Source organism: Polypterus senegalus, chromosome 15 (genome assembly GCF_016835505.1).
Source record: "Polypterus senegalus isolate Bchr_013 chromosome 15, ASM1683550v1, whole genome shotgun sequence".
In the NCBI taxonomy this organism is placed as follows: domain Eukaryota; kingdom Metazoa; phylum Chordata; class Cladistia; order Polypteriformes; family Polypteridae; genus Polypterus; species Polypterus senegalus.
This window is the reverse complement of record NC_053168.1, coordinates 111390427-111413130: the sequence shown is the minus strand read 5'-3', so window position 1 is coordinate 111413130 and position 22704 is coordinate 111390427. Positions and strand designations below refer to the sequence as shown.

At 37.0% G+C, this 22704-nt stretch overlaps 1 protein-coding gene across 5 annotated transcripts in view; it reads right to left on the bottom strand.

Annotated features, from left to right (window-relative positions):
• Positions 1-22704, bottom strand: part of epb41l4b (erythrocyte membrane protein band 4.1 like 4B) — a 404010-nt gene that overhangs the window by 239486 nt on the left and 141820 nt on the right. For all 5 annotated transcript variants that reach the window (XM_039737615.1, XM_039737616.1, XM_039737617.1 and 2 more), the window contains exons 4-6: positions 20001-20079; positions 13423-13467; positions 3642-3694 (exon numbers count right to left, since the gene is read on the bottom strand). In XM_039737615.1, the coding sequence (XP_039593549.1) occupies positions 3642-3694; positions 13423-13467; positions 20001-20079 (177 nt within the window). The remainder of the gene's footprint in view (positions 1-3641; positions 3695-13422; positions 13468-20000; positions 20080-22704) is intronic.

Here is a 22704-nt window from a genome sequence, read left to right as displayed (position 1 = left end):
GCTCTTTTCAATCTACATGCTTCCTTAGGTCAGATTATCTTTGAGGCACAACGTGAGTTACCACAGCTATGCTGATGACACACAGCTGTATTTATCAATAGCACCTGATGACCCAGATGCTGTTAATTCACTAACACAATGTCTTGCTTGTGTTTCTCATTGGATGAATAGTAATTTTCTCAAGCTAAATAAAGAGAAAACAGAAATTTTAGTGATTGGCAATAATGGAGACAATGAGATTATTAGAAATAAACTTGATGCATTAGGATTAAAAGTCAAGATGGAGGTAAAGAATTTAGGGGTAACTGTTGACTGTAACCTAAATTTTAAATCGCATATTAATCAGACCACTAGGACAGCATTTTTCACTTAAGAAACATAGCAAAAGTTAGACCTCTTATATCATTGAAAGATGCTGAGAAATTAGTTCATGCTTTTGTTTTCAGTCGACTAGATTACTGTAACGCACTCCTCTCAGGACTACCCAAAAAAGGCATAAATCGTTTGCAACTAGTGCAGAATGCAGCTACTACAATCTTAACTAGGAAAAGAAAATCTGAGCACATTTCTCTAGTTTTGATGTCACTACACTGTTTACCTGTGTCATTCAGAATTGACTTTAAAATACTGCTTATGGTTTACAAAGCCTTAAAAAAAAACCTCGCTCCATCTTGTATATTGGAGTGTCTGACACCATACTGTATATACCAAATCGTAACCTTAGATCCTCAAATAAGTGTCTGCTTAGAATTCCAAGAGCAAAACTTAAAAGAAGTGGTGAGGCGGCCTTCTGCTGTTATGCACCTAAAATCTGGAATAGCCTGCCAATAGGAATTTGCCAGGCTGATATGGTGGAGCACTTTAAAACACTGCTAAAAAACACATTACTTTAACATGGCTTTCTGATAACTTTGCCTTCATTTAATCCTGATACTCTCTGTGTGTTCAATTAATTATAATAACTATTCATGGTGGCTTTAAAATCCATACTGACCCCTACTCTCTCTTCTGTTTCTTTTCCCGGTTTTCTGTGGTTGTGATCTGCACCATCACCACCTAATCAAAGCACCATGATGTCCTACATTGATGGATTAAAAGCCAGAAGTCTACATAACCATCATCATCAAGTCCTTCCAAGAGAACCCTAAATACAAAGAGGACTGTTTCATTTATGTTAGGTAGAATGCCCAGAGGGGACTGGGCGGTCCCGTGGCCTGGAACCCCTGCAGATTTTATTTTTTTCCTCTCCAGCCGTCTGGAGTTTTTTCTTTTTTTTTTCTGTCCTCCTTGGTCATCGGACCTTACTCTTATTCTATGTTAATCAGTGTTGCTTATTCTAATTCTTACTTTGTCTTTTATTTCTCTTTTCTTCATCATGTAAAGCACTTTGAGCTACATTTGTATGAAAATGTGCTATATAAATAAATGTTGTTGTTACCTTGTATAGTTTGTAGTAATGGCACAGAACAAATATTAACCTTAGGTTTTCATGTAGAACAGAAATAAAGCTGCTGATGGAAAAGGTGTCTCTAGACACCAACAATGAACTGCAGCAAACAATATAAAAAAAAAAACCTTGTGAAAAATATATCACATTAATCATAACACATAATCCACATGTCATGTCAACTAAAAGTATGGTCACAATACATTGTTAACACTTGTAAATCTGTGCAAGTCTGAGCAAACAGTATGTTCAGTGAAGTATACTATATAAGAACATAGGAAAAAAATATTTACATAAACCCATCACTATTTTTTGCATTGTATCGATTAATTAAGGTAATTAATTTTAAGAATTTGATCAAAGTCACTGAGTAGCATTATTTCTCGGTGTACAGTATTCTCATTAGAACTATGAAGGTTTCCCACCCACAAATTTGTCACAGTAGCGGTAGACACTAGTGTATACAAGTAGACTGTTTAACGGTTTGTCTAGGGACCGGGCGGTCTCATGGCCTTGGAAATTGTGAAGATTTTGTTGGTTTGTTTTTTGTTTTTTTTTTCCTCTGGCCCTCTGGAGTTCTTTTTTTTTTTTTTTCTTAGTTTTATCTGTCCTCCTTGGCCACCGGACCATACTTTATTCTTTGTTAATTAGTATTGCCTAATTTTTATATATTTTCTTTCTTCATCTTGGCATGGATATATGCTGGGAGTCTGTTTTTTTCATATTAATAAGATTTGTGACTTTGACATCCCTGTGACACCATTTTGTAGCATCTTTTCTCACAGGTGCTGCCATTTTCTATGCTGTTTACATAAAATATAACATATGCTTGTCAGCAGTATCAACTACTAACAGCCATGTGATTTGCCACTGACATCACATGTGATATCATGCTGTTAGTATAAATGATGGCTGTGCATGCATACAAATGTGCTGAAGCTTTGGACTCAAAAAGAAAATCAACTGTGATAGCTGGATTCAAGAATCTTTTGCTTCTCTTGGTCTCTCCCTTTAATTTCATCTCCTGGTCTAATACTCTTAATGACACTAGTGGAACCAAAACCTATTTTAAATGCAACATAACATTCTCAAATCTGCATAGTCACATTAAAATATGCTTATCTCAGAAGATCTGTGCTCATAACAACCACCACATCAGGACAAAATGCTAATTCACAGGGACCAGTAAAAAATTTCCAACAACATAACATGAAAATCTAGGGGATGTGGGAGAAAAACAAGAGTACCAGGAAAAAAAGCCACTCAGATAGGGGGACAGCATGCAAGCTGTTAAACAGACAGTGATTTGGAGTAAGATTCTAAGTAACCACTCCACTATCATGTCACTTAATTACATGTCTCGTTTAATTTGTTTCATTATTGGGCATTTTCTTAATGATATACAATTGTAATGGTGTGACTCGTAGTGGAGCAACCTGCATTATGTTGTAATATTATACGTGGACATATCAGAAGGTTACTGAGACGTGCAGGGAGAATACCATTTCAGCCCCCAATGTCAATTGCTGTTACTGTCTTTCAGGCTTCTGTAGATCTGTCTGCTCCTTTTATAACCAAGTAGCCAGGATTATCTGGGACAGTCAGGTAGAGTTACAGTAGGGAAGCTTCAAGAGTTTTATAGGTTTCAATCTGTCCTGAAAGTGTTACATCAAAACACTGACAAACCTCTGAAAGCACTCCCAGAACTCAGCTTAAAATGGAATCTAGGACCTTACTCAGAGAGCTTATGGTCAACAGGAGCTTGTCAGACAAGGAGATGTTAGAGAAATATCAGGGAAGTTTAAGAAAAAAAAGAGTGGGAGATTAGAAAGTGTATAAAGGTGGTGGTCCAGATCAGCAGTCTCTTATTTTTCTGTTATTGCTACTCTTCAGGTTTTTGTATCTGTGTCTTTGATTATATTGTTGATAATGAAAGAATTACCTGGGCCTTTGTTGGTCCCTGATTAGTTCAGGGTCTGCTCTGCAGCACCACAAAAGTCCATAACAATACTCCAAACCAAACTTCTCATAATTTGTAGGCTCATTTATATAATAAACACAAAATAAACTACAAAAACTGTACACAGCCAAACGCACATTAAAATCAGAAAATCAGTGATTTTTTTAATATAGCAAAATGTTACCAAGTTGATAAACTTCCTGTTTCAGACACAAACAACATATATTGACTTACACTGTAGACATAAGGCAGCCAGTTCTACAGAAACATCATATGGGCATTTTAACCTGTAAGGATAAAGAAAGAGAAAAACTGAGATTTGATTCAAATTTCAATGTGCACATACAGTTCACTTAGTAATGAACCATTAATGACAGAGAAATGGACACATAACAATTATGGTTATAATAATGTAATTACATAGAATCTGCTTGGTGAAACGGATAAAATAAAACATTACACACCTATATAACACAGTAAAGTCTGTAAAAGTCATCTTCTGAAAGACCGCAAACAACTAATTTACCAAAACCACTTAAGAGTTCTCTCTTACTGGTTGATTTTTTAATTTACCATAAACACTTAAGAGTTTTCTCTACTAAGTTGTTAGTTTTTCTAATGTCAAGAGGAGTGTCAGCTGGTGAAAAAAAATGTGGGTAAGAGGATGTAGTTTTTGGGGGACAAACTGAAGCAGTACTTATTATAGAGATCCTTAAACATCATTCTGCCTATTATAGAGTGCCTTTCACATCTATCTAACTATCTTGTCATTCCAAATGCTCGTTCTTGTCATAGTGCACATCTTGGCCTGTCCAGTACCAGATCCATATGCCAAATACAGACTAAAATGTATTATACCTTTTCCACCATGCTGCCCAGTTTGATGTCAGTTTTCCCACTTCTACTGTGCTCCAAAACATCAGTCCGTGACTTCCACAGTCCCCTTATTCTTCCCACAACTTGCACTATAGATGTGGAAATGAACAGGTGCATCTGCATCAGCATTTTATACTATACCCCTCTCTAAATTACCCAATCCTATGCCAACTTGCCCAGTTCCCCATTCTGCCAAAACCCACACTATAATATGTCTGCACCCACCGCCATAACCTTCCAAAAATGTGCACTTCAATCTGTCTTATAACACATCCTAAGCAGAAGTCCAATCCAAATCTTATTCTACCTTTGCTAATACAGTGCCCAATCCTTGGCTATTTCCACTGTATTCCGTAAATCCACATCATACAATCACTAGTCCTCTGACGTTTCTCAAGTCTTGCATCCCAGCTTATCATTTACCACACCCATAGAGTTATTACAATACAGCACAATACAGTTTATTTTTGTATAGCCCAAAATCACACAGGACGTGCCGCAATGGGCTTTAACAGGCCCTGCCTCTTGACAGCCCCCCAGCCTTGAGTCTCTGAGAAGACAAGGAAAAACTCCCAAAAAAACCTTGTAGGGAAAAATGGGAGAAACCTTCGGAAAGACAGTTCAAAGAGAGACCCCTTTCCAGGTAGGTTTGGGAGTGCAGTGGGTGTCAAAAGAACGGGGTCATTCTTAGTAGGTTATTCCTACTATTCTACATTTGCTGTAACTCTGCACAGTTTTATGCAAGTTTGCCAAGCTTACCTCACCTGGGCACAGATTCATATTGTAAGATCAACACACTCCCACATCTTAAAACAATTACTTTCTGGTTAAATTGAGTCATTTCACTAAGTCTGCCAAAAAATTGGCATCATATTATTGTCTATATCAGTGTTTCCCAATCTTTTTTCTGTACTGACACACTTTTTGTAGCCAAAATTATCCCAAGGCACACAGCTATCTTACTAACTACAAACATATATACAGTATATCTCATACATGTGCTCAACTGGGCAAAGGAGCTGGACTACTGGAGAAGCCAGTAAAAAAGCAGTCCCAAGATCAGTGAACACAGACACAGCAATTAGTGAGCACTTTGGTGGCATCCCCAAACTGCTTTGCCCACCCCTTTCTGCCTCACAGGCAACTCATTTGCCCCCTATCCACTAATGAGGCTTGCTGGCGACCATACACCCAAGGCAAATGGACTCTAGAAGCCTGGAGATGCATCTGAAGTGCTCAAAGTGCTCTGTCTGCAACATAGAAATTACAGAGCTGCTTTTATGCCAGCTTTTCCAGGTAGTCCCATCCTCCTCAGATAGGTCTTGACCACCCAAGGAGGTTGCCCTTCTCAGGTTCAGACCCAGGTGTACTACACTGCTATGTAACACGGCAAAATAATTGAAAGACACTGCTCTAGATCAGGCATGTCAAACACGCGGCCCGCATGACAGATCCTAGTTAGCACTAAACTTGTACAAAATGATTGCTATAGTTTGTGATTAAATCATTCTGCATCTTCGGCATTACTTATTGACTTTTCATACTTCTGCCTTCTGACAAAAGCACGTTCTCCCATGGCATTGCGGTAGCAGAAACGTCATCTGCTAGTATAATTGCAGCCGCGAAGTCAAAACTGAAGTGCTAGGCTGCGGCCGATTATCGAGAACTGCCAGCAACGGAGACTAACTCAGTGAAGGGCTACAGCAAAAAGGCTGCCACCTTCACTGAGGTCACTTTTAAGAACGCTAGGCGGGCGGGGCTTTGCAGCGACGCAGAGAAAGGAGAGAGACCACAATGAGAGAGTTTTACAACAAAGTATTTTTAGGTTTCTGGATACCCAGATCCCAAAAAAGTTAAGAAACCTCAAAATATGAAGAAGAAGAAGAAGAAAAGGATAACTGCTGACCACAACATGCTTCCGCATTTAGATAATGTTCACGTTGAATTCCTCCCACCCAATTGCAGTGCTTCAGTCATTGGATTTGGGCATCATTTGCACTCTGAAAGTGCATTATTGCTAGGAAATGCTGAGAAAAATTCTTGTCAGCATAACTTGTAGATAGCAGAAGATTAAACTAACGCGAAAGAAGCTACTGAAGCTGCTTCCATCTCCAACTTCCTATCTTTGTGATGCACGTTTCTGCAGTGACAGCAACCAAAACGAGATTACGGAGTAGACTGAACATAAGCAACACACTTCGCGTGTCACTGTCTTCCATCCTCCCCAGATGGGATCTTCTGGTTGCAGGAAAACAAACCATGGGCTCTCACTGATTCTACATTATGGTAAGCTGTATAATTTTTATTACTATATTATAACGTAATAATAATAGAAATGTAATGTAAATTGTGTATAAAACTGCCCTACAAACCCACCCATAATCATCCTACAAACTCCAACCTCCAACAACCCACCTGTCCCTGGAAAAATTTGCTTCTAGTAAAGCGGTCCTTGGTGTCAAACAGGTTGCGGACCACTGGGCTACACTACTGGCTGGGCTACGGCACTTGCCACTGGGCAGAACTGACCATCACAAGTAGTAATAGCTCACATATTTTCACTTTTTTTTCCTCTAGTTTTATGTAATTTTGTGCTAGTATTGTAACAAACAGTTAGTGCAGGCTACAGCTGAAGATCTGAAGTGGACGCGAGAAGTTGGCGAGTTGTTTATTAACAGATTTTTGTGATTTTGAGTTTGTATAATTAGTGTAGGTCAGGGGACTTTTTGCATATCGGCTTATTTTTCAATATTAACTTTGAAGTAAACTTAGTAAAGTAAAATTAGATTTTTGGAGGATTTGTTTTCCAACATGTATTACTGAGCAATGAATTCAGTGAGCGTTTTCGCGATTTCATTTCACACAAACAGGATTTTGCGCTGTTCTCTTACAACGTTGAGAATGTGCCTGAGAATATCCAAATGGAATTGATTGAACTGCAGTCAGATTCTATTCTTAAGGCAAAATACAACAAAGTTGGCGTGCCAGGCTTGTATGCTTACCTGCCACCCTCATATGTGCAGATCGGTAAGTTGGCATCGAGAGTACTGTCTATGTTTGGAAGCACTTATCTTTGTGAGCAATTGTTTTTGTTAATGTAAGCTACCAAAACCCCACATCGCTCAAGACTTACTGTCGAACACCTTTCATCCCTCATAAAAGTTGCAGCTGCTTAAGATTTCAAGCCTGATATTGACAAACTGTTTACTAACAAGAGATGCCAAGTGTCGGGACAAAAGAAATAGATCTCATACTGTAAGATTCCTATATAAGCAATGAATATAATATAATAATATAAGGACCTAGTTAAGAGGCTAAGACTCTAATTGTACGCTGTTGTACGGAGAGTGTATGGAAATAAATTGCTTTTCTTTAAACCTTAAGTGTTACATTTTTTTTTTTTTAAGTTTTCAGTATTGGAAAGAAAGCTACAGTAACTTTGCATAATAGTATACAGTAATCCCTCCTCGATCACGGGGGTTGCGTTCCAGAACCCCCCGCGATAGATGAAAATCCGCGAAGTAGAAACCATGTTTGTATGGTTATTTTTATATCTTTTAAGCCCTTATAAACTCTCCCACACTGTTAACATTATTAGAGCCCTCTAGACATGAAATAACACCCTTTAGTCAAAAGTTTAAACTGTGCTCCATGACAAGACAGAGATGACAGTTCTTTCTCACAATTAAAAGAATGTAAATAGATCTTCTCTTCAAAGGAATGCATGTCAGGAGCAGAGAATGTCAGAGAGAGCGCGCGACAGAAAAGCAAACAATCAAAAAATCAATACGTGCTTTTGTACTTTTAAGTATGCCGAAGCACCGCAATAAAGCGGCATTTTTTAGAGGAGTGTCCGTATCCTCTAGGCAAACAGCCTCTGTGCAAACAGCCCCTCTGCTCACACCAACTCCGTCAGGCAGAGAGAGTGAGAGAGACATAGAAAACCAAACAATCAAGCACCGCGCGGAAAGCATATTGTATATCATTGAGGAGTTTTAGTTAATATGTAATACATGCTCTGATTGGGTAGCTTCTCAGCCATCCGCCAATAGTGTCCCTTGTATGAAATCAACTGGGCAAACAAACTGAGGAAGCATATACAGTGATCCCTCGCTATATCGCACTTCGACTTTCGCGGCTTCACTCCATCGCGGATTTTAAATGTAAGCATATCTAAATATATATCACAGATTTTTCGCTGGTTCATGGATTTCGGACAATGGGTCTTTTAATTTATGGTACATGCTTCCTCAGTTTGTTTGCCCAGTTGAATTCATACAAGGGACGCTATTGGCGGATGGCTTAGAAGCTACCCAATCAGAGCATGTATTACATATTAAATAAAACTCCTCAATGATATACGATGTGCTTCCTGCGCGGTGCTTGATTGTTTGCTTTTTTCTGTCTCTCTCACTCTCTCTGATTGACGGTGGGGGTGTGAGCAGAGGGGCTGTTTGCACAGAGGCTGTTTGCCTAGAGGATACGGATGCTCCTCTACAAAATGCCACTTTATTGCGGTGCTTCGGCATACTTAAAAGCACAAAAGCACGTATTGATTTTTTAATTGTTTGCTTTACTCTCGCGCGCTCTCTCTGACATTCTCTGCCCCTGATGTTTACTTCTTTGAAGAGGAAGATATGTTTGCATTCTTTTAATTGTGAGAAAGAAATGTCATTTCTGTCTTGTCATGGAGCACAGTTTAAACTTTTGACTAATGGGTGTTATTTCATGTCTAGGGGGCTCGAATAATGTTAACAGTGACGGAGAGTTTATAAGGACTTAAAATATATACAAATAACCATACAAACATATGGTTTCTACTTCGCGGATTTTCATCTATCGTTCTGGAACGCAACCCCCGCGATCGAAGAGGGATTACTGTACCATAAATGAAAAGACCCACTGTCCGCAGAAATCCGCGAACCAGCGAAAAATCCGTGATATATATTTAGATATGCTTACATTTAAAATCCGCGATGGAGTGAAGCCACGAAAGTCGAAGCGTGATGTAGAGAGGGATCACTGTAATAGTATTTGTTACAGTGCGGCCTGCTGTCACATGTACGGCAGTCAAAGCGGCCCACCAATGGTAGTGAGTTTGACATGCCTGCTGTAGATGACTGCAGCTACTTTCATGTCACTTCAATCTTTTAAAAAAGATGCTTTAGGGTCTTGTTGAAGCGTTGTGGACAATGATGGGGGAACAATTTGGAAAAGCAAACAGAGAAAGCAAAAAAAGGGGCAAAGCTCCTTATATGCTTTTTCTTCAAATTAATGATTTATGAAGAGGTATTTAATTAAAAAATAAAAATTCTTTGAATTGTGAAATTCCACTTGAAGTTATGTTCTCCGTAAATTCATACTCGCTCATCTGTAGTTGCATTAATGATGGGAGAGAAATGTGAACCACCAATGTCATGAACTTGAAATAGTGCATCAACAATAGTCCAAACACATTAGATTTATATAAATAAAAAAAAAAACCTGAAACAATACTAATTCATTGATAATAAATGTGGGAGTTTGCCAGGTGCAGAGAGTTGCATTCCTAGAAAAATCTGAAAGCAACCAATTTATGGGCAGCCTCAGGACACTTGCTTTGGAAAAAGATCAAGGACTTTCATACACTCTCATTTGACCTATGCCCTTTACTAAGGAAATATAGGTACTGTATTCAAACAGAAATGAAACAAGTACAAATTGGAACCAATTTTAATTGATGTTGACATGTGCTGACAACAGGCATGCGATGCAAATAAATTTATTTCATACTTCTTTTGCATTACCTAATCAATTTAAGTACAGTTTTTAAAATATCTGGGGTGGGCAGTGCCCCACATTAAAAACTGTCACGGTCACAAGGTTAATACATCTGACAGCTAATGGGTAAGTATTGTTAATTAAAAAAATAAATAGTAGTCAGTCACTGAAGATATTTGCGATAAGAAAATATGCAGTGTACTATGTGTTATGATCACCACCTGTTATTTTACAATTGTGAGTGACTATTGTTGAAATATTTAATTTTTAAAAAGATTTTTCAGTTCATGAAATTCACCATTGTGACAATTACATCTAATGCAACCATTTTATAGCTCATTCTTTTAATAAATGTTGCAATTTACTGAATAACAATACATACATAATAAATACAGGTATTGCAAAAATAAACTAGGTTGCATTTTTTGGTGTTGAGGAACGAGAGAAAAGAAACACTATTGTTTGTTTTTTTTTTTTTTAAATGTAATTAATCTAGAAACCTATTATTAATCTACTCTTATGTAGTCATGAGTAGACTGGAAAAAGATTTCAATATATGATATGTGCATCTGTATGGGAGACGGGAGATTGTATATGCATTTAATACTAGTACCAACATATCACTTAAAAAGTTGAATGGCACATTGGTGAGGAAGGCAAAACAACGAATAGAAATTAAGTGAGGGGGTTGCATTTTAGTCAGTTTTCTTTCATGTATGTTTAAATTTTTTGTTTTGCTATGACAACTAAACTTCAAAACATTTACTTCTGTCTTACTTGTTCTAGTTTTTTTTAAAGTAGTTATGGTAATGCTGCAAGCTATTTTCCTTGTGTATTCTTGATTGTGATGTATTGGCAATTTTTCAGTTTATGAATTTTATGTTATTTTATGACAGTTACAACTAGTACAAGCATTTTGAAGCTATTTTCTTAATACATGCTGTTATTTAGTGCAATTAATAGATTGACACGACCACAGTTTACTGTGATGTGACATCATCAAACCATGGCGATTTAATGTGGCAAATGCAGCTATAGTATATGCACCCTAGCTTTGCAATATTACAATAAAAAGCACAATTTTACAAATTTACTTATAAAAATGTTTGGTAAGCATTCAGAACATTTGACTTTTTTCTGACTGATTTTTGGCTGTGTTTTTAAAATTAGACATTCTAAAATCTACTTCATAAACAGTTAAACCTTAACAAACAGAACATCATTTACCACTTTATCCAGGACAATTTTACTCCAGTGCTTATTAGAACAGTTTTAATGAGAACAAACCATTCAGCCAACAACTTTGCCAATTCTATTCACCTACTTTCTCTAAAATAACATCAAGACAATTTTGAAGTGTACTGAAATACCACATTCTGCCATACTCGTTCTTAATTTATCCCATACATCTATCATTACCTGTATAAAGGAAACTTCATAACATTTGTGCAAAATTTGACCTTAACAAGTTTCTGTTGGTGTCCCCATGTTCTCGTTGAACAATATATTTGAAATTAATACCTGGAATCCATTGTACTAATTCCCTTCATACTGCAGCAGCACTGACAATGTACATCAGCCAGTTATTAGTCACTTAAGTAGGCGTTGGCAAGAAAGCCTAAAAAAAATGGCAGTGTGCAAAGTCACATGCTTTTCCAACTAGTGCAGCAAAAGGTGAGCAGTCCTTTTAAAAGATAGCAAGTCAATTCAAAGAGCCATGTGAAGAGTAGCGAATTGGTGTCAGAGGCTGGAAGAAAAGACTTACAGTTCAACTTAAATGTGCCATGTGTATCAGATACCTAAAACAGACCTGCTTGGCTCTTCAGAGGATTTGCTGGAGAGTCTCAAATCCATAATTTAGAGTGTCGTTTGCAGCAACAGTATGGGCTAGGGTTGGGGGGTAGTTGAAGAGACATATGAGAGACTCCCATCTCTGCAGCTTCACCACTGCTTCTCCATCTGCTAATGTCTATTAGCTTGGGTGCACAGATAAGGCCAAAAAGTGTGGCTGATTGTGTTGCCTCTGACCTCAAGTGAGATATGAGAAGAAGGTAACAATGTGGAAGCATAGCACAAGTAGAGGTGATGTGAAGCAGTGTTGGAGTGAGACTCTCGAAGCTGAGACCCACACCTGGAATGCAGATTGCATTTCCAGTTCAATGAAGGAAAACAGACAAGAGACCTGTACATTTGCATCTCCACACAAGGAGGTTTACCTGGTTGCTTAAAAGTGACTACCATTGAATGCCTCTGATGCAACACACAACAGTGCAGCACTCAACATCCCAGCTGTGACATTTGACAACACAGTGTTCATAATCCCTGTGATGCGCCCTCGTTACCAGCAGCACAACTGAAGAGAGGCAGATGACCACACTGCCGTTTCAACAAGTTTATGTGCCGTTGCAAGGAGTTGAAGTTGTTGGGGACTTTAATCAAAAGGAAAACAGACACCCTTTTGATTCTTAAACATAAATCTTCATGACCATTTTGGGACAGATGTTTCTGTACCCCACTGCTCCACTTTTGGACCTACAGTTGAACTAACAACAGATTAATCAAAAACCCTAATGCTTGAAAATCACTCTTGAACCTAAAATCCCTGACATGCTGCTGTCTTAATCTAGAAGCATCCCTTCTCAGTAAGTAAAAGCTGGCTTTCTTTTATTTTTAAAGATAACAGACAATTGATGCTATATTTCTCATTTTCTTTTGGTTACTACAATACATCTGATTTTTACAGAACTTTTTTCCAATTTTGGAAATGTTCAGTTTAGTTACCTCTGCCAAACTCCAATTTCACACCCAGTCTGGGTATGACTTGTCACATACTGCCTAAAACAAAAAGGTATATTGAAACATACTTTTCAGTTCACAGGCATTACATTTTTGCTTCAACTATAAAAGGGTACAAAAAAGAGAATCAGTTTAGTTAATTCCCAAATGGTATTCCTTGACAGTGTGCTACTGCCAACAGCACTCAGCTGGCATCCTATATTCAAATATCAATTTGGATCTTATACATCTTATTGTGCACCAGCTTACTCTTTTTTTGAACTTTTTTTTCTAGCTATAGAACTAACTATAGTGTGCCCTTCCTGTGCTATAGTTAAAAATGATAAAATTCACTCAAACTTTTAACAAGGGAATATGTCTTGCTCAGAAATGGGTAATTGTAAAGGTGTTACGGGTTACAGGTTAATTTAATAATGTTTTATTTTTAGCTAAGAAACTGGATTATAATGAACAATACACTCATTAAATTTAAACTCTGAAAAAGGAAAGGATGTCATATATTAGACAAGAAAATTAAGCATTTAATAATACCTTACAGTGTAATGTGGGAAACATTAAGTATATAAACACAAACAATACTCACTTTCCAGAAAGAATGTCTTGTCTAAGTTGCAATACAAATAGGTATCTGAAAAGATACAAGATATAATAAAACTGTTAGACTGTTTCAATAAAGCATTATATTTAACACTAGAATTACCAAAGCCTACGAAAAAATTCATAATCCCGGCCCACCTTAAATTCCTTCACACCTCTCCATCAGCGTTTTTTGTGTTGTAAATGTGTTGATTAGCAAAGCAGCAAGCAGCCTGCTATCCCATCCCCCGCCCACTGGGGCATCTCAATTCACAAAGATGGTTCCCAGTGCTCAGTGTTTATCTTGGAATGAAGTGCCTGGAGTTGTAGAGGGTAAATAGTATATCGTCATTTGGAATACATACATTTCATGTGTGTTCCTTGTCTATAACATTCTATGCAAACACATCGTTAAAACTGAAACATTTTTCATGATTTATTAATAACTGACAAAATGTAGACATTAAAGTATAATGTATGAAATCTGAAGTTCAGATATCAAATAAATACTTTCACAAAAGGTACAAGTATAACAAAACAAGTGTGCTTTTATTCAAGAATATAACTGAAAGAAAAAGAAAGCGGGTTAGGGTAGGCTATTGATATGACAGCTCGCGTGGAACAACAGTAAGAACACTGCTGACTCCTAATCAAGAGGTCGCTTGTTTCATACCGGCTGGCTCCCTAATTTATCATTTTAAGTAGTGAGCTGCTCTTAATGTTAATATTCTACAATAAAACATACATTTAATTTGCATCTGTAACAGCCAATGTAAATTTATAGTATTTTTTTTTCAGTTTAATTCTCTAGGTCAAATTCACGCTCCGACAGTAAACTTGAAGCCATGAACACTCTTCTTTTCTCAGCTGGAAATTACAGGGAATTCTCTGATGTGGCAGGATAAAAGCTGACACACAATAGTGCATTTGAACGCACATATGCTGTACAAGGTATGCATGTGGTCCACTGAGAAAAGAAGTGTGTTCATGGCTCACCTTGCAGAGGAACTTTGTCTTCGCTCTTACAAGAAAAGGCAATGGAAAAAGAAAAAGAGGATGCAACATCAACAAGCTTCTGTTCCATGACCTCCGCTTCCCCCAAGAAAGAAAGTTCAGTGTCAGGTGCTCCTTCAGTGTAATAGTAACCATAGCATAGAGAGATGTGTACATTGCAATAAGCACACATGTTGTAAATGTAGCAAGGATGGTCCTTGGGTGTGTGGGAACTGTTAACATTTGAATTTGATGATTGTATGTAGCACAGAACTAACCTCTCTGTACCATTCTGTCCTCTGCATCTCCTGGAGTATAAAAGAAACACCACCACGCACCAAACGCGGTCACTGCCTACAACCGCATGAAGGTATGCAAATGAATATAATGTTGCATTAGTGCAATAATGTTTTCTGAAATGTACTATACAGGTCAAAAAATTAATTATTGTAAATGTCATATACACCTATGCCTCTCTTTTTTGTCACTGCTGCTTTGACATCATGGACCAGAAGGTGCATAATAATTAGGCATGAGCAAGAACACGCAAAAATAAAACAGAGTTTTAAAAAAAAAATTTAAAAAAAAAAATCACATCCATAATCATTCCCAGTCACTCACGTCCACAGTTTTCCCTGTCTTGTTCAAGCACAAGATCTGACACAGTTTTCAAATAAAGAGGTGGTATAACAAAACAAGTTTGTTATACCATGTCTTTATCTGAAAACAGCGTCAGATCAGGGGTTGTGGGAGCATGAACATGACAGACAAAAAAAAAAAACACTAACTTCAATAAGTACTTTAAATTTACACCAACTGTTACAGACACAAATCAAATGTATGTTTTTATTGTATAATATTAACAGCTCACTACTCAAAATAATAAATTTGGGATCAAACCGGCAACGTCTTGATTAGGAGTCAGCAGTTCTTACCACTGCACTACACAAGCTGTCGGATCAATAGCCTACCTTAATTCGCTTTCTTTTTCTTCAGTTATATTCTTGAATAAAAGCACACTTGTTTTGCTATACTAGTACCTTTTGTGAAAGTGTTTATTTGATATTTGGACTTCAGGTGTCACACATTATACACTTAATGTCTACATTTTGCCAATTATTACAAAAACATTAAAAATGTTTGTTTTAACAATGTCTTTAACAATGCCACAGAACATACATTAAATGTATGTACAGTGAACCCTCGTTTATCACGGTTAATCTGTTCCAGACTCTACCGTGATAAATGAATTTTCGCGAAGTAGGATTCTTTATTTATAAATTGAATATTTTCGCAGTTAGAGTACAGAAAACCTGTTTATGACCTTCTAAATACGTTTTTTAACATTATTAGAGCCCTCTAGACATGAAATAACACCCTTTAGTCACCATTAAACTCGTATTACCCAATATATTAGACAAAATAAGAGAAAATAAGATATATTAGACGTTACAAATATCATATTACTAGGCGCACTCGCCTTTTAAGGCGACCGACTTTTATCCTCAATTTTTGTGCGCTCCATGTGTACATCAGGCATGTAAGTGTAGGGAATGAGAACAGCAAAGTGTCCATTCATAACATCTCCCGAAAACCTAAGTTTTTTTTTTATCCCCTCAAGTACCTGTCCAAAGTCGTACAATGTCAGCCCGAATCTGTACCGCTAAAGACGGAGTTTCATGCACTAAATAAGCTATAGATGAGAATAAGCAAGCACCATCTCCCCTGATATTTACTATGCGGTGAGGTATTTGTACTCCATCAACATTAATTATTTCCTGAGACATAATTTTGTCTATTTTTCCAGTGCATCGCGCACAAAAGCAAGGGAACGATGAAAGCACCAGAACTCTGCTCACATCGTAGTAAGTAAGTAGTAAGTTTGTAATAAGCGGAATACTGCTACGCTTTGCACTCACGGGACGGAAGGACAATCCCGAACACTTTTATATAGTAGATTATTGTACTGTACATTTAATTGCACACAAATCACTAACCTATGAAGGCACGACCTCAGTAGGAGAGTCTTCAGAGGTGGTGCAGTATCTTCAGCAGGTGCGTTGTTGTCTTCAGTGAAGAAGTACTAGGAGTAGGCAGTGGGTGTCTAGGTGCGCGGCTGAAGAACATCTTGATAGGCAGTTGCTGGCGCTGTCTTTTCATGTGCGTGAGGAGGCTTTTGTAGGGTATTGCCATCTTTAATCATATCCAAGAGTTTCACCTTCTCCTGGATAGTAAGCATCTTCCTCCGGCGCTTAGTTTTATTGTCAGAAGGCACGTTTAGGAGCCATCGCAGGGCTTAGATAAAAGTTCTCAGAAAGAGCATGCGTAGTGACGTAAGCGTGTATGAGAAAATAATCGCAATAGAGTGAAGCCACGAAAGTCGAAGCATGATATAGCGAGGGATCACTGTATTCCAAATTGTGACATATTATATGCCCTCTATAACTCCAGCCACTTCACTCCAAGATAAACACTGAGCACTGAGAACCTTCTTTGTGAATTTAGATGCAGCAGTGGGTGGGGGATGGGATACAAAAGTTTGGGCAACCTTGTTAATAGTCATTTTCCTCCTGTATAAATCGTTGGTTTTTACGATAAAAAAATGTCAGTTAAATATATCATATAGGAGACACACACAGTGATATTTGAGAAGTGAAATGAAGTTTATTGGATTTACAGAAAGTGTGCAATAATTGTTCAAACAAAATCAGGCAGGTGCATAAATTTGGGCACCACAAAAAGAAATGAAATCAATATTTAGTAGATCCGCCTTTTGCAGAAATTACAGCCTCTAAACGCTTCGTGTAGGTTCCAATGAGAGTCTTGATTGTGGTTGAAGGTATTTTGGACCATTCCTCTTTACAAAACATCTCTAGTTCATTCAGGTTTGATGGCTTCCGAGCATGGACAGCTCTCTTTAACTCACACCACAGATTTTCAATTATATTCAGGTCTGGGGACTGAGATGGCCATTCCAGAACGTTGTACTTGTTCCTCTGCATGAATGCCTTAGTGGATTTTGAGCAGTGTTTCGGGTCGTTGTCTTGTTGAAAGATCCAGCCCCGGTGCAGCTTCAGCTTTGTCACTGATTCCTGGACATTGGTCTCCAGAATCTGCTGATACTGAGTGGAATCCATGCGTCCCTCAACTTTGACAAGATTCCCAGTCCCTGCACTGGCCACACAGCCCCACAGCATGATGGAACCACCACCATATTTTACTGTAGGTAGCAGGTGTTTTTCTTGGAATGCTGTGTTCTTTTTCCTCCATGCATAAAGCCCCTTGTTATGCCCAAATAACTCAATTTTAGTTTCATCAGTCCACAGCACCTTATTCCAAAATGAAGCTGGCTTGTCCAAATGTGCTTGAGCATACCTCAAGCGGCTCTGTTTGTGCTGTGGGCGGAGAAAAGGCTTCTTCTGCATCACTCTCGCATACAGCATCTCCTTGTGTAAAGTGCCAATGGTTGAACGATGCACAGTGACTCCATCTGCTGCAAGATGATGTTGTAGGTCTTGGTGCTGGTCTGTGGGTTGACTCTGACTGTTCTCACCATTCGTCACTTCTGTCTATCCAAATCTTTCTTGGTCTGCCACTTCGAGCCTTAACTTGAACTGAGCCTGTGGTCTTCCATTTCCTCAATATGTTCCTAACTGTGGAAACAGACAGCTTAAATCTCTGGGACAGCTTTCTGTATCCTTCCCCTAAACCATGATGGTGAACAATCTTTGTCTTCAGGTCATTTGAGAGTTGTTTTGTGACCCCCATGTTGCTACTCTTCAGAGAAAATTAAAGGAGGAGGGAAACTTACAATTGACCCCCTTAAATACTCTTTCTCATTATAGGATTCACCTGTGTATGTAGGTCAGGGGTCACTGAGCTTACCAAGCCAATTTGAGTTCCAATAATTAGTTCTAAAAGTTTTGGAATCAATAAAATGACAACGGTGCCCAAATTTATGCACCTGCCTGATTTTGTTTGAACAATTATTGCACACTTTCTGTAAATCCAATAAACTTCATTTCACTTCTCAAATATCACTGTGTGTGTCTCCTATATGATATATTTAACTGACATTTTTTATCGTAACAACCAACGATTTATACAGGAAAATAATGACTATTAACAAGGTTGCCCAAACTTTTGCATCCCACTGTAGCTGGTTACTTGCTGCTTTTGCTGATCAACACATTTACAACACAAAAGACACTGATGGGGAAGTGTGAAGGAATTTAAGGTGGGCCGGGATTACGAGTTTTTTCATAAATGTCGGTAAATATATTGCTAAGATAAGAATTGAAAACAGTTTAACAATAACATTCAAATATTACAACCTGGTTATAATAACCTGAAGAAAGTAGAATACTAGCTGCACAAAATAAGATAAGGATACAGTCTGTATCTTCACTTCATAAATAAGCAACAACTTGTTGCTCAATAAATATATATTTTTGCTTCCTGACACATTATATAGTTTTATTGTCCATCCATTTCCTAAACCATTTATCCAGGACAGGGTTGTTTGGAGGAAAGCTGAAGCATATCCCAACATTTGATGATGCGAAAGGGTTATGGTAAGCCAAATTAGCATCTATTTCAAGACAGTGCATCTTAAAAACATTTTCAATTATCTAAAATTTATTTGAAGATATCTTAAAATGGCATACCTGAAACGCATTTTAAGACAATTTCACAGTGTATTTCATCGATGTCAAAGTGCATTGCAGATATCTTCAAATATCTGGGTGTTGTTTCAGAGTCTCTCTTAAACTAATTCACATATCTTAAAATCCATTTCAAATACCTTTACATTGACTCAATTGGAGATAACAGATTAATTTACTGATATTTTAAAATGTATTTGTTCCACAAGAAACACCTTAAAATGTTTTTAAGTCTAATTTTATTTTAAAATATCTCAAATGCATTTTAGGATATCAAAAAAGGAAGTCATTTCAAGATATCTGAATGTCTATATCTCTAATGGTTAACCTCCTATCCATTTTGAGACATCTGAAATGCATTTCAAGATATTCCAAAATAACTTCTGGCACATCTTGCTATGTCTTGAAATAGAAGGGAAGTCATATTCAAAGAACAGTAATGTTGATCGGGAGTGACCATGAGATTTTTGGAAATCAATTGTATGATATTTTAAAATGCATTCAAGGTCATTTTGAGATACAGTATCTCAACATGTTCTAAAGATATCTTAAAATATAAATTAATTTTAAAAGATGTAGAATTAAATCTCACATATCTGAAAAGCTGAACTGTATTTTAAATAACAGTACAGAGAATTTTTCTCTGAATGTTAACTTGGCTTACCGTAGTTTTATTGCTCATTGATCTGATTTCATTTCAGTTTCTAGAACATGAAACATCTGGAAAACCAAACACTGCTTCAGTGCTAAAGTACCTAACAACTTAATTGATTGAATGAACTCGGAATATTATGTGAAATTCTTAACATTATGCTACAAAAACACTGTGGGTGCATTAGAGACTACACAGATAAAAGAAAAAAAACTATACAGTACACCAAAATTATGCATTAAAGAATATTGGCAAAAAAAAATCTTCTCACTGTACCTTGTAAACTCTTCATGAAGGTTGTTTGGTTCTGAAGAATAGAACTTGATTCTGAAGTGTAATGTGTAGGGGGGACCAACTAAAGGAAAAATAAGACAGAATTTATTATTAAATAGCATATATTGTATTGAACATAGAAACAGTAAACAATGCAAATTAAGCTTTCATTGTAATTAACTGATTAATGACTATGTTTTTGATAGAGTAAGAACAGAATAAATAAAAAATTGCAACTGTAACAACTTAGGCACATTTAAATTTTAGCAAAAATTAAACACAAGTGAAACTCTTTGGTTTGATCCTTTCAAGAACTGATTTATCATGTTGCTGAAACAACACACACTGAACTTACAACATATGAACTTACATTACTACATTTTAGATTCCACATACAGTAATCCCTCCTCGATCGCGAGGGTTGCGTTCCAGACCCCCCCGCAATAGGTGAAAATCCTCGAAGTAGAAACCATATGTTTGTATGGTTATTTTTATATATTTTAAGCCCTTATAAACTCTCCCACACTGTTAACATTATTAGAGCCCTCTAGACATGAAATAACACCCTTTAGTCAAACGTTTAAACTGTGCTCCATTACAAGACAGAGATGACAGTTCTTTCTCACAATTAAAAGAAAGCAAATATATCTTATCTTCAAAGGAGCGCCGTCAGGAGCAGAGAATGTCAGAGAGAGAGCGCTCGCAAAGAAAAGCAAACAATCAAAAAATCAATACGTGCTTTTAAGTATACAGAAGCACCGCGATAAAGCGGCATTTTGTAGAAGAGCGTCCGTGTCCTCTGTGCAAACAGCCCCTCTGCTCACACCCCCTCCGTCAGGCAGAGAGAGTGAGAAAGATAGAGAGAAGCAAACAAGCACTGCGCGGGAAGCATATCTTATAGCATTGAGGAGTTTTAGTTAATATGTAATACATGCTGTGATTGGGTAGCTTTTAAGCCAACCGCCAATAGCATCCCTTGTATGAAATCAACTGGGCAATCAAACTGAGGAAGCATGTAACCTGAATTAAAAGACCCATTGTCCGCAGAAATCGGTGAACCAGCGAAAAATCCATGATATATATTTAGATATGCTTACATTTAAAATCCGCGATAGAGTGAAACCGCGAAAGTCGAAGCGCGATATAGCGAGGGATTACTATATTGCAAAACCAAAATTGACTAGCGGTTGGAAAATTAGTGCTTTGCTGACATTCAGACGGTGCACAATGTGCTGACGTCACTTGTATTTTAATCAAATTTCTTTCTCAGCTATGTCAGTCAGAGTGAGTAAGAGAGAATACTCCCAAATAGGAAGGCTATAGTGACAGTCATACTTGAGTAAAGTCCAAACTACCGTCAGTAAGGTACTGGTCAGTAGTCATGGGTGCAAGTGTTTTGTAACTGTGGACTGTAAATATCTAAAGGTTGGTAAATCTAAGAATAAGTAAAATAAATGACAGAGAATTAAACATTACATGGTGGATTTGTATTAAAAAGAACCTGTGCACTTAAAAAGAGGTTTATGTTTAAAGGAGAAGTGTCCCAATGCCTTTGTTTTATGATAAAACAACATTAATGTTTTAAGACTGAAAACAAGTGAAAAGATATTAGGAGGAGTTTTTATCAATATAAAATTAATTTGCGCTCAGTTGGTTGACAGTAGGGAGCCAGTGGCACAACAAGAACTGTGAAAAAGTGTAAATGTAAACTAAAGCTGGAAAAGCAGATCACTGATGACAGGCATAGAATGTCCAGAGTTGATTTTTAGTAATAAGCTGGATTTTGATGTTAACAATGTTTGTGGTATGTCACTGCAACAGCCAAACCTGAAAGTGCAAACACCTGTAATACCTCCAAAAATAAACAAAATAAACAAAAGTGACAAAGTGTTTAAATTTAGGGCTTTTGTTTTTAAGATTTTGTTTCTGAAAGATAAAAAATATTTTGTTATTACTCAAATTGTGCAACACATAAAACTAGCAGTGAATGTATGAATGCTTCATAAATAATTTTGAACCATATGATACTGTTCAAAGCAACCAGTTGCATGCATTTGTAAGTCACACTGTTGGCAATATGTGCAACACTGGTGTGGATGCTGTTTTTTCCTTCTTGTTGCTACAAACTACTGTACATATTCTGGCTTGTATTCTGGCAGTAAAAAAGAGGACTTAAAGTAATGTAATAATGAAATGTAATCATAATTAACTGCATCTAATATTAAAACATAATTATAAAATTATATAAATCATGAAGTAAATACACACTGAATCACAAATTTAATTTAGAATCAACAAAAAGATTTTTTTTAAATTAATGGCATAGTTTAAACTTAAACAATGACTTTAATCCTGTACTTTTAACAAAATACTACTTGAGCAAGTACAGTATAACCTGAATTAGAATGCCTTCCTAAAATGCAAGTTGAAAAGAAAGCAATAAGAAAACAAGGCCAATGTATCAATTATCAAATTGGCATAGCATATGAGACGCACATATGTCAAAGTAAAAAAATGATTGAAACAACTGTTGACTTTGAATGCACTGCTAAAGACTGATTTAATTGAAATAATACAAATCTCTTAAATGGTTATACATTATATCTTGTACTAAAAACTCCATAAATACTATCCTCAAATGTTCATCACCATCAACAACTTTATAATCATACTCTACACAAGTGTTTTTCAACTGGTGTGACATGGG